Below are 13,064 nucleotides of genomic sequence, written 5' to 3' on the forward strand. Positions count from 1 at the left end.
TCTTTGTAGTGACACCTACTTACCTTCATTAACAAAGGCGATTCGATAGCCTAATTTGATTCTCAAAGACTGGTAATTTGTATTTTAAAATAATTCGTTATCAGGAATACGGATTAATTGAGCAGGAAGCTGTCATTTCAAGATGAGTTTATTTGAATTTATTTGATGGAATAATTTTTAATTTGGAATTTCTAATCTTATTGGCTGAATTTTTCATGATACCAGGTCACCTTTACTTTGAGATTATTATTAATTTATTTTGAAATAAATATAATCAACTTTTTACAAAGTAGCTCAGTTTCAACTGAGGGTGTATTCATTTTACAAAGTCCAATCTCTGACATGGGCAACATTTATAATATTTTTGATTGTTTGACTTAAATTCCAGGCAATTCATGAAAAAGCTCCAGATTCTGAGGCTTTTAACATTGAAGAAAACATCCCAGATTGGTTACTTAGTAACTCATGAGGAGCACCATCCTCAGCCACTCTTCCCCCATCCAGTACCAGTATGCGATCACAGTGTAGAATTGTGGTGATACGATGCTGAAAAGAAAATTAGTGTTTCCATTACTAGTTATTTCCATTTAGATTTTCTATGATGGCCATTATACGTAAACATCATGAGCAAGTCATCAGCTAATAATCTTGATATAATTATCAGTTTTAGGGCCTGATATCAAAAGAAAAGGTGGGTTATCAGCATCTTTTTCGGGAATACTTTTGAATAATTTGGAGCTTTCTTAATGTCAACTGTAGCACACATTATTTAGCTTGTGTGGTATTAAGGTTTTTCATTTAGGATTAGGTACACCATCCTTAAAGAACATCATCTACTTGTGTTAATTACTTTAGTTGTATTGTGTGTTTGTAAATTTAGTTATTAATGGTGCAGATACTCCGGCCAGTAATTATCAGTTTAAGTCAACATTCAACCCTTATATTCATTAGTTTTAATATTTTATCAATATGTCAATAATCAACTGTAGTCCACTAGTCAAATTAGTTTTTTTAAGTACCTGGGGAGTGTTGCATTCCTAAGAGTCTTTTGAGATGTCATTAAATGCCTTAATTCCCCAATTTTATCAAACCACTTTCTAAGTTGCATGTAATTTCTCTTATCTTCAAAATATCATGTATTTTCATCCCTTTGCCATGATTACCCAACCTTTCCTCTCATATATTTTAGCATCTTATTTCTTCTCAATGTTTCCTGCACCCACCTGTTATATCTTATTCAAATCTTTCCCAACCACCTTCATTCTTCCCTTCCCTTACCACTCACTCCTTTGTTTTCCTATCTATCCATTTAATTTTTACCATTATGCATCACCACCATGTATCAAAAGCTTCCAATGTATGCTTGTATTCTTGCTTTAATAATCATATTTCACTTCCATACAAAACTACAATCCATGTAAAGTTTTCTTCTAATTTCTAAACATATTTACTTAAGGTCTTGTCTTGCACTCCCCTCTCTTTGGACATGCCTCTTTACCTATGTAAATATTCTATTAATGGTCAATTTGCCTATTTACGTGGAAAAATAATTTCTTACAATTATTTTTTCCCTACAAAAATTGCAAAATAAAAACCATTCACTCGTTTAAAATATTAGGTAGTTCACCTATCAAATTTGAAAGACCAAAAAACTGACATTTCTACTATTATGATACCTAATTATGGAGCATGGGAATGAAAGACTCATATTATTAAAGCTGCTGTGTTTTTTTTAATTTTTTGTTCTTAAAACATTCCCCGGTGGAAGATTTAACTACCAAGTTCCACTGACGTACAGTGTATGCCCGAAACTGTTTCCTTATCAATATTGTATCATTGATGAAGATGACTCCTTGATAAAAGGGCTCAAAATTCAATCGCATGCCTTCCGTGTAAGACTCAGAATATGTAAGTCTTTCGATTGAAAATGTGTCATCAGCCAGTTTTGATTGATAAACAAGGTTTGATTAAACAAGGTTGAAGGATGTATTGACTAAGTAGAATTGGGAATCTCAGGATTTGCCTCCCTATTGGCATAAAATAAATTTGTGAAAGTATTGTGAGATTTTATGTATGCCATTTATCATGGAAATTTTCCATTGTAATCTACCTGCAAACATAATTTGTTATTTTTAAAACTACATTGCTTTTCAAAAATTCTTATATTTTCCATGTGAGGCATGGGTTTTGTAATTTTGGGAAGGCAAGTATGAACATAAACACGTTGCTTTTTGGGCAACAGATTTTGGTTTTTTATGTATGATCTTATATGATCAAAAGATTGATAATTAATTTTTCTTACAGCGATAGTCACAACGGTGCGACCTGAAAATGCTTTTGTGGCCGTTTCCTGTAAAGCTGCCTCTGTTGTGGCATCAACCGAAGAAGTTGCCTCATCCATGAAAAGGCAAGAAGCACCATGAAGAATGGCTCGGGCCAGACAGAAGAGCTGTCTCTGGCCACCACTCCAGTTTTCCCCTCCTTCCTTAACCTCTCCATCTAAAAAAAAATGACAAGAATATATGTGTAAAGACAAGAATATATGAATACTAATTGTTAAGATTCAGCAGGGAATGCCTTTCCCTGCTATTATGCATTAACTTCACTAATTTTATTCCTTTATTGATTACCCCAGTTGATCATTTTGTCATCGCAACAGTGTATTTTCATGAAATAGGTACATTGATATTTTTCTTGTTTAAGATAAAATGCATGGGAAGTTGTTTTCATAGCATATTATCCCATTAGGTGTCATCAGATATGAATAAATTGATATTAATTACCAATTCCTCCTGGTTGTGAGCTAACTGCATCTTTAAGTTGTGCCAATTCTAAACTTCTCCAAATTTCTTCATCTGTGAATTTTCCGTGAGGATCAAGATTTTCCCTGGAATGTAAAAATGGATCTATTATTATTATGTATAAGTTATCAAATATGTACCACCTATGCTAATATCCTACTACCAGTGGGAATTTTAGAAGTTTGTGCAAGGAATATTATTAAGGCACATTAAATTATTAATCAGATCTTCAGAAAATACGTGATGATAACCTATGATAATGCATATTAATGAAGATATCTCAGCCAATGTTATTATTAGCGGTAGTCTACCATCTTAATGAAGGTTTTTGATGGACTCGGGGACTTACTTACTCAGAAGACCTAAAAATGACACAAAATTCTTAAACCCCATGATACATATTACAATCACTCATTCTTTAGCTATGAATATTCACTACCATCCTTGATTCCGTCTTCTGCATTCAATTGCCTTTCAGTATCTTTTGCATCCAACCATCGTGACTTCTTTTAATTTTTCTCAACAACCTTCTCTCTTCCCCGGTAATGCCTAGAACGTCATTGTTTGTTTTCCTTGTCATCTATTGTATTTTCTCCATTCTTCTCCCCACCCACATCTCATAGTTGCCCAATCTATACTTTACCAGTAAGTTGTTGACCAGAATTAGGTCCCTTCCCTTCAGATAAAAACCTATCCAGGCCATTCATTCGAGGCAGTGGTGATTGGTAATGTGAGAGAAATTTTCAATAGAGCAAAAGAGAAATTACATAAATACTTCTGAATATTCCCCTGACAACCACTGTTGGTTTTCTAAGCATTCAATAGAAGATTTTAAATCATTAGTAAGTTTAATACAGTTTCATTTTGAATTCCTGATCCCGACTCTGATTTATGACCTGGTGATGTTCCTTCAAGAATTGGAGGTTGTACTAACCCTTAATTCAACTAGAATATTTGATAGACTTCCTATTTGTTACAGTTGTTCCTTCAAATTCTTTCTAGTGAAAATTCTAAGGTATGAAAAAATTATACTTATATAAGTCACATGCTTAAAGTGAAACGATTGAAAATATTTTACCATTAGCCAAAGGATTTTTTTGGAAAAACCTACATTTTTATGAATATTTTTTTCCGTTGTTTTGATTTTTCTAGTCATAATTCATATTAACTCATAAACTTTAATTTTTTGCACTTATTAAATTTTGTAGTACATATTTGTTATGCATTAAGTGCAATAATTGTTCATATAAATTATCCCTTAGAAAAAATGTTCAAAAGTATATCCACCTATGACAGCCAAAGGTTTAAGCAGATAATTGTAGCCTAGTACTGGACACAAAGATATTTTGGAGAAAATGTAGATAAGACACATCTTGTGAAGTTTACTCACCTTATTGTCCCACTAAACATAATGACATCCTGTGGTATAATGGATAATCTTGATCTGAGGAATCGTTTGGGTACTGTTTGTATATCAATGCCATCAATGAGTATGCGTCCTTCAGAAATAGTCACCATGCGGAAGAGAGACATGACAATTGAGGATTTGCCACTCCCTGTTCGACCGCATATGCCAACCTATTAAAGGAATTTCAAGACAGAATAAATTGCATGGGTTACTTGTGATGATTGAGTTCAATTCTTGAACTTAATCAAATTTTTGCAATGCAATAACACCTTCAATTGATGTCGTGAATTATTTCTTAAAGTGTGTAATTTTAAGATTAACTGTGGCACTACTTAATGTTTAAATAGTAAGATTTCATTATTTATTTAGTATAAATTCTTTATGTGTTTCCTTTTTTTCTGCGCTGTGCATCTACTTCAGAAAGTGATGCAGAATCAATTAAAAGATGTTACAGAGTGGGAAAACCTGTATAATGTATAGAAAGGTAATGCAGAAATGTTAAGTTACTTTTGTATTTAGTTTTACGTGAGTTTCACAAGATATGCCTATATGTTATTAAAAGCAAAACTAAAATGAGCATGCACTGACTTATGGTAAGAAAAATATGAGTGACTTATATATTGAATAACAGTTATCATTGTCACAATACCAGAACATGTAAAGATATGCATGTGAAAACATCAAACCTGTCTATTTTAGCTAAAGGACCACCATCAGTGTGCACAGAATTGTTCAGCAATCTGCCTAACCATTAAAAACAATGAGACAAGAACTACACTATCCAAGAAGAATCTATTTGCATACATGGTTGAGGAGTGTTATTATAGTGCAAATAAATATTTGTAAAACTAAGGTGTATATTATTTTCCTGTCTTAACTGTATTTGTATTTCTATTTGGGAATAATATGATCTAAATTCTGTTGATGTTTCCTATACACCTGTCATGTATTATCAATACTGTACACTACGTCTGCTGGACAAAACACTATATTATTATTATTCAAATCCAGTTGAAATATATGAAATCCTATCCAGCTACAGTAATGAGAGAAAGTGCTAATGTTTTTAGTTTTCTGAATTTTCATCAGAACTAAATCCTGAAACTTATCTCTTACCTTTTGCCCTGTTTTAATATGCACATTTAGATTTCTTATCACAGGATCTCTTGTTTTGTCATATGTGAGAGTAACTCCTTCAAATATAATATCTCCATTGCATGGCCAATTATTTGGAACTGTAATATAACAAGCCATATATAAATATTTTTTTACAGTTACATAGGCATTTTAACATTATACTTTTTTGTATCACTGTGTCATAATTCATTAGCTGAAATAATATTGGAACATCAAGACATTTTTAAAATCATAGCATGTACCTCTAGATAAAACAAAATTAGGCTTGCAGATTGACCCCATACCAATATTAACTCTCTCAGCTGAAATTGAGGATATCATAAGATCGGCAAGCAGCCAATCAGTGTTTATGCTATCATCGTAGAAGCATGTGGCATCCAAATAAACATGATGAAATTACAGAAAATGATACAGAACGTCAGCAAAGTAAGTCATATATCATGTGTACAACTGATAAATGAATTACTAGAGCCAAGGTTAACAACTTAGTAGTTTTTTTCCATTGCCAGTTAATACAAAATCCTGAGTTTTGTTGTTTTCTATTCATTGATATGTATCTCTTTAAATTATAATGGACAGTCGAAATTTGTTTTTTATTTGCCGCTAAGTGTACCCTCCCTTGAAATATTTTAAATTTGTGCAGTTTATTTAAATAATTATCTAAGCATTTTGATTTTAAAATGCCAGCAGTAGAATGCTTCAAAGTCTTGGCTAAGAAAGGCCTTCCTTACCTTCTGTCAGTGGCAAAATATTTGGTTGTGGATTCTCTCTTGATTTTGTGCATTCCTCTTCCTCATCTTCAGATGGTAACCTTACATACTGCTCTATTCTCTCAACAGCCCCCATATATGCTTCCATGTCTGACAAGAATTTTACTACCCAATGTAGGTAAATTGGAAGTAAAAGCGTATAATTGATGGCTAAACCCACTAAAGAGGGTGTTACCGTATTAGGAAGTAGCTGTGCTGTGATGAGAGCGGCTACAGCAGACACAAACACTATTGCTCCCCCTAAATAATCCTGTTGAATGGTGTAAAATTTAGAATTTTTCGTTGTTCAAGTAAGATATATGTGATCAGATTTCATTTCATGGCAAAAGTTAAATTTGATGGGTAACGTTCAAGAGTTTTACCTTCTGTATGGGCAGATGAATTTTCTTAAAAAGTATCTTCTACTAGGAAAGTAATTGTCACATAAATACTGGAAATGGTTTAATCATTATTTTGTTGAAGCAACAGTAGTGAAATGGCTACATACACATAATTCTTAATCAATGTTTAGATAATCCCATTATGTGATTCCATGTGAAAAATGTAATTCCATCTAGTGATATACAATTGATAACATGGGAAAATTATAGAACAAATGTGGCATAAAAGTTTATTAAATCAATAAATCAGTCGTAGCCAGTGAATAAATTAGCATTTTTACATCTGTACACTATCTTGCAATTCTTTTCAATGAATTTTGTTTTACTTAATTAGCATAAATAATTATTTTTAAGCACATTAGAAATCTAAACTTCTCACTTCCATTTTATAAAGTATATACTTACTTTGATAGTTTCAAGGCACTACATATACTCATGATAAAGTACTCATTACATCATTCTCATATGATTTTAACATCTAAGTAAATTAACCAATGTTTATATTTTAACAGCCAATTCATGTTGACGTTAAAATATACCTTGTTTCCTCAGCTTAAATTCTTCTTAGGAATGAGCAATAAAAAAGGCTTATCAATACCATTTTTTCTTATTTAAGGATTAAATGCCTGTTTTGGTCTTGCAAATGAATATTTTTAATTTTCCTCCAGAGTAGAGTCATACTGTATGAATATAATAAATATTCCATGAATTTATAGCTGTAATTTTAATGTATTCAAATTCTGATTATGCTCACATATCAAAATTTGCAACACACGAAATTTATGTTTTGAAAAATTTACAAAAAATAAGTATGTAAGAAGGGTGATAACAATTGTTGCTTCGCCAATTTTGCAACCCTTTTTGCTGAATTATCATTTCTCTACACATATTGTCTTTGCACTACTCTTCAATTATCCATTTTCCAAGTTCATTTGCAGATGCATAAATTCTGAGAGTATTTCTATTGGTAAGAATTGTTTGGGAGCAACTACATGAATTCATATGTAGTCCGCTTAAAGCTAAGATCTAAGATGTTTTATTTATTTGATACTGACTGTTAATAAAGTGCAACTCATAACCAGAGAACTAATTACTGCATATTTCTTTGCATTAGTGACCTTTTGAAATTCTAAAAGATATTAAATAATCCAGCATGCAAAAATGAAAACACTAAAATTTAGGAAATTGATGCTTAAGTTCTATAAATATGAATTCTTTGATTTCAGTGATCCATCTTTTATGACATAAATCAGCAGATATTGTCTTGAAAATTCTCAGTGACCAAACCAGTCATCATATTTTATGACATTACATATGCTGGGTCAGAAAGTTGGGTTATGGTTTAAATGACAGGTATACATTTAGCATACATTCTTGGGTTAAAAAGCTAGCAGTGACTAATGCCACAACAAATGGTATTTAAAAATCATAAATCATGTTATTTCTCTATTCTTTGGCCTTATCCATATTCTATAAACAGGAAATAGAGTTTACTAACCAAAGCAATCCCGAGCCAGCGGTTTGCAGTGTTTACTATTAGGAATGCATTAGTGTGACAGTCAATTCGTGCTGCCAATTCAGTAGAAAACCGTCCCTGATGTCCAAATGCTCTGATTGTTGTGAGACCTCCCAGTGTTTCCGAGAAGTGAGAAAATATTGGAGAGCGGGTAATGCTGTCCAGCCTCTGCAACTCCCTTAAAAAGGCAAATAATAATCCAAAATCGCCAACTAACTTAATTAAATTGAAAAGTATTCTAAATTAAACATAGATGATGGGTTACAATAAAAAAATGTAAAATTTTCACTTCAGGCAACTTGTCTTGAGTTTGAATAGATGTTATTGATGCATATGGTTGTATGCATATATGCATATGGTTGTATGTTGCCAAAACGAACTTTCAGGTCATTATGAATGTGAAACATACCATGTGAAAGCATACTAGGTTTTTAAGTTTTTAGATCCCCCAATTTTTTTTCAGGACTGAAATTATAGAGAGATATTTTTGTGAGCTTGAAAAATGCAAGGACTCTTGGTGAATACAAGACAGATAGCTGCAACATACAGTGCAATAACCAAGAGGTGTTTTCAGTACTTAAAATAGCATCATTTCATGTAATTAGGCTTCTGAAGTGCAATGCTATGGAAGATCCAAGTCTTCCGGGAATACCTCTGTGTCTGCCCATATGTTGAGGCAACAGTGTTGCAGTCAGTGTCTTCAGGTTAGAAATGCATATTGATTTGCAGATGCAGACTGCAATGCTGGCAAACTTGTCCAAACAATATAGACTAACACAAAGGAAATTCTAGAAAAACTTGGATCTTGAACATCATTTAGTGTACTAGAACAAAGTACAATCATGTTTTCTCCATTTTTGTAGTTTATCAACTGTGAAAGTTAATTGCTAATTAAGTAAGATATGTTATGATGTCCCTCCCATGGACTACAACCTTGACATGGTGGGAGGGCTTGTGAATTCCGATGATGCCTAGAGCTGTGCTGATGGAAGCAATAATAATTGCTCCTGGTAGGGTCACCTATGCCAGATAGGTTGAAGTAATCCACCCCAGATGTAAATTAGTTCACACAGTGTCTGTTCCCCAGTGAGGTGGCTGCAAAGGTGTCTGACCCCAGTGAGGCAGCCATTGAGTGATGGTATCATTTTAAAAACATTATTGAGAAAGGCAATGGGAAACCACCTCATTTATCATGCCCAAGACTTTTATGATGGACAGTGTAGAGAAAATCAGTCCTGGCAACTACGAGACTTGGCCCAATGGGCCGTGTGCCATGCCTTACTGTGGGAGAGGCAGGGTTGTCCATTAGGTTGTCCACGAAGCTCTAGTTTGTCAGTAAGCCAAGGGGCTGCAAAAATTACTAAGTTTATTAGAAATCCAATGCGACAGATAAGGGATGAGATCAATATTAATGAAAGAAAGGTTACGCTGATTTTCTAGAGAGAAAAGGCTGAGCCAAACATTAAAATAGGAGGGCAAAAACCAGAGCAGGTGGAAAAGTTTGTGTCTCGGAAGTGTTTTGGACCAACACGGTCAAAGTAGTAGGGACGTAAGGAGAAGAATTGCATTAGGCAAAGAGGCTTTCACAAGGAGAAGGGAGTTGATGAGAGGGATGTTGAGTAAGGATATTAAGAAAAGACTCGTAAAAACTTTGATATGGAGCATAGTTATGTCCAGAGAGGAAACATGGTAATTGAAGCCAGAGGATAGATAGTAAATTGGAGTCTTTTGAAATGTGTGGAGAAGGTAAAATGAACTGAAAGGAAAACAAAAGAGGAAGTGCTGAGTATGGTGGAGGAGGAGAGGGGATTCTGGGGAGAAATCATAAGGAGACTGGAAAAATCGATGAAGGGCATACTGATCAGCAGTGATATGTTGAAGGCTGTGATAGAGGGGAGAATTTTAGGCAAATGAGGAAGGGGCAAGAATAAGATACGAATTTTGCACCGGAGGAAGGAATGACACAGAGATGTAGAGGGGCCTATTGTAGAGTAGGATGTTGGGTTGTGTTTTGTTAAGAGAAACAAGATATTTCTTTGGTGGCTGTCCATTCAAAGCCTACCTTTACCGGTAGGTTACTCATAATAATAATGCTATGATGGTGTAATTTATGCAAATAATGTACATTCAGGTGAAACAGTTCAAAGAGGACCAGTCATTGTCTGAGGGTGAGCTCAAGTGGCCTTGTATGACATCAGTGTCAAGAAAATGATGGTGGCCATGTTTTAAGAGAGCAAAGACATAATCCTCACTCATTGTTTTCCAAAGGATACTGCTGTGAAAGCTGCACCCTATGAATATATTTTGAGTAAAAAGTTGTTGCAAGAGGATCGGAAAAGGCTACCTTTATGATTTTTCATTTAGACAAAACTTCTTCATTCAGTGATCTCAAACCCAGGAGTTTATTGTGAACAAAAACTTTAAAGTGGTGTCTCATGCTCTCTTTACTCTTCTGATCTTGCCGCTAGTGATATTTGGCTTTTTCCAAAAATAAAGGAACCTCATGGCTGCACATTTTCTGGGCATACCACTCTTGCATCAACAATTTTTCAGTTGGTTAAAGGGACTCTACAAAATTTCTCTCAGCACCCATGAGCTCGTGGAATTAGTGGTGTAAAAAATATGAACGTGTACTGGGAGATTATGTTGTCAAGTAGCAGAAATTTCAACTTTCTGGTGAGATTTTTTAGGAAAATATTAGAGGACATAAAACTTGAATGCACCTAATACTAACAACTTATAGACAGTTTTGGTATTTTGAGTCCCATAAATCATCCCTTGTGAAATAACAGGTACTTCTATTGTCAAAATGACTTTGAGTAACATTTTAGATAGTGTCAAAGAACACATCTGATATCATTATACAGTCAGTATGACCTTAAAAATCCCATTCATCTTAATTATGAAAAATATTGTCAGTGTATATACATATGCATTTATATAATCATATTCTTATGCATATAATCATATTTATTTTTAAATATTCTGTACAATACCTTGAAGAGCATCGGAAGAACTTTTGCACAGCATAATAAGTTACACATATTGGAACTGCAGCTAAGAGAAACCAAGATGTAACCACTGAATTCACAACAATTGCTGATAGGCAAAGGAGCAGGAACTGTAGTAGTCTCTGAATAGATGTGGCTATTTTCTGTGGGAATAATGGAAACATTTTATTTAAAAATAGGTATAAAATCTGTTTTACTTTGGCGTACAATACCATGCTGAGATTTGCTTGCACAGTTATGATTTATCAAGTCTATACTGTTAGAATTGGAATGTAGAAAATCATTTTGGCACTTTATGACCTTTGCAAGTTTAAATTCATCTTTCTAGTGGCTACCTGGGACAAAGTAGGACTGAAACCTGTGACCTTGGGGCTAGTAGGTGGCCATGTTAACCGAATTGGCTAATCTTGATTAATAATAATTGCTGAAGCTTGATTAACTGAAATGGACAAAAACATGTGTCCTTTTTGCAGGGCAGTTTACAATCTAGCTCTTTTATCAAATTTAGAAATTTTATTTAATTTATATGGGATTGTTGTGAGTAAGCATTTACAAGTCAGTTTCTTACTTTATCAATAACTGCTGTGTCTGTAGAAAACCTATTAATGATGCGGCCTAGGGGAGTAGCTTCAAAAAAATTGTACGGCAGTCGCACAAGAACACTGGAAAGCATCTTTTCATGAAGATATCTGCGTGCTCTTGATCCTCCCCATTGACCGACTCCATTGGATGCAAGTGATAGCAATATAGAACTCAATGACAGCATGGCGTACACTGACAAATAGTTCATCATCTGTGAAGAAACCAGTAGAATATTAAGATAATATGCTCATCCAGCATTGCTTCATTTGATGATTACGTATAATGCATGGTGGCATTACTCACATGCATTCCAACTTAAAACTATGGACATTCAAAATTGGTTGGACCAGATATATTTTTTGGTAGCTCTATTTAACAGCTTTATATTGTAGGCTTGTAAAAACATAAGTGCTAATGACTGGACACATTATGAATACATTACTATCTTTGGGTTGGATTCAAAGTAAAAGGGATGAAAATCTTGCATAGGATTAAAATAGCTTGATCTAGTAAAAAGGTGTAAAAGTCCCCAGATATGCTCTAAAATTAGTCTTTCTTTCTTAGCCTGTCCCTAAAGGGAATAAAATGAGGGGCATGTATGTATGTGTATGAATAAGATCAAAACTTTGATTTATTAGTATGGATTTATCCAGAGAATTTTTTATTGGCAAGTATTTCCTCAAGTCATTGGCTCAATTATTAATATATCATCAGAAAGCTAGTGAAAAATGGCCCCATAATTTACAGTCGCAATGAAACAATAAATTTGCATTTAATAATGAATGGCCAGTTAAATAAAAGTATTGTTGAGAGGTATGTAAGTCAATTACAATGACTTAGTGACAATATAATAGCATTCCATTTATGGACATAAATTATAATTTTTACTGGGTAATAATTGACTACTTTGTGGAATTTTTAACTTAGAAAAAATCACCTTATTTTGTCTCTCAACTTCAAGATAAAAAGAAAATTGCATGTATGAAAACACTTTCTACACATCTCATTGTGATTTCATCAGTAATTAATAATAAATACTGAACCCTATGTGTATTTTTTATCGGGGAAAAGAATGATATTTTCTTTAGAGTACAGAGAAGTATTTTTCGATGTGTAAATATAAGCATATATTAATTTTACTCACTTCTCTTCTTTGGCCATCACTCACAGCCCTTGGTAGTCTCACAGCAGCTGATGAATTGAATTCTGGTTTTTCAGCTCCAGCATCTGCCCATGCTGACAGCCAAAAATCAGTATGAACACGTAAGGCTTGCCAAGCTAGTGTGGATGCTAAATAGGTGACTCCAACCAAAGGCCCACATGCACAGAGGTAGCGGAAATATGTTCTGTGTGGGATTTTTCCATATTCCCTTTCTTCTGCCCCTGCTGCTACTCCACTGCCTAAGTCTTCATCATCTATATCCACTGGAGACACAATTTAGGATAAGCAATTGAGAAA

The 13,064-nt window shown here is 33.8% G+C and overlaps 1 protein-coding gene across 5 annotated transcripts in view; it reads right to left on the bottom strand.

The window, feature by feature from the left end:
• Nucleotides 1-181: 181 nt before the first annotated feature.
• Sur (Sulfonylurea receptor) overlaps nt 182-13,064 on the bottom strand; it is a 100,007-nt gene continuing 87,124 nt past the window's right edge. For all 5 annotated transcript variants that reach the window (XM_071590768.1, XM_071590765.1, XM_071590766.1 and 2 more), the window contains 10 exons: nt 12,750-13,030; nt 11,592-11,816; nt 11,009-11,166; nt 7,995-8,190; nt 6,078-6,366; nt 5,326-5,444; nt 4,192-4,379; nt 2,784-2,887; nt 2,303-2,499; nt 182-546 (listed from right to left, as the gene is read on the bottom strand). In XM_071590768.1, coding sequence (XP_071446869.1) covers nt 394-546; nt 2,303-2,499; nt 2,784-2,887; nt 4,192-4,379; nt 5,326-5,444; nt 6,078-6,366; nt 7,995-8,190; nt 11,009-11,166; nt 11,592-11,816; nt 12,750-13,030 — 1,910 coding nt within the window. In that variant the 3' untranslated portion in view covers nt 182-393. The remainder of the gene's footprint in view (nt 547-2,302; nt 2,500-2,783; nt 2,888-4,191; nt 4,380-5,325; nt 5,445-6,077; nt 6,367-7,994; nt 8,191-11,008; nt 11,167-11,591; nt 11,817-12,749; nt 13,031-13,064) is intronic.

The sequence above is a fragment of the Hetaerina americana genome, unplaced genomic scaffold (genome assembly GCF_022747635.1).
Source record: "Hetaerina americana unplaced genomic scaffold, ioHetAmer1.1.p SCAF_4, whole genome shotgun sequence".
NCBI classification, from domain to species: domain Eukaryota; kingdom Metazoa; phylum Arthropoda; class Insecta; order Odonata; family Calopterygidae; genus Hetaerina; species Hetaerina americana.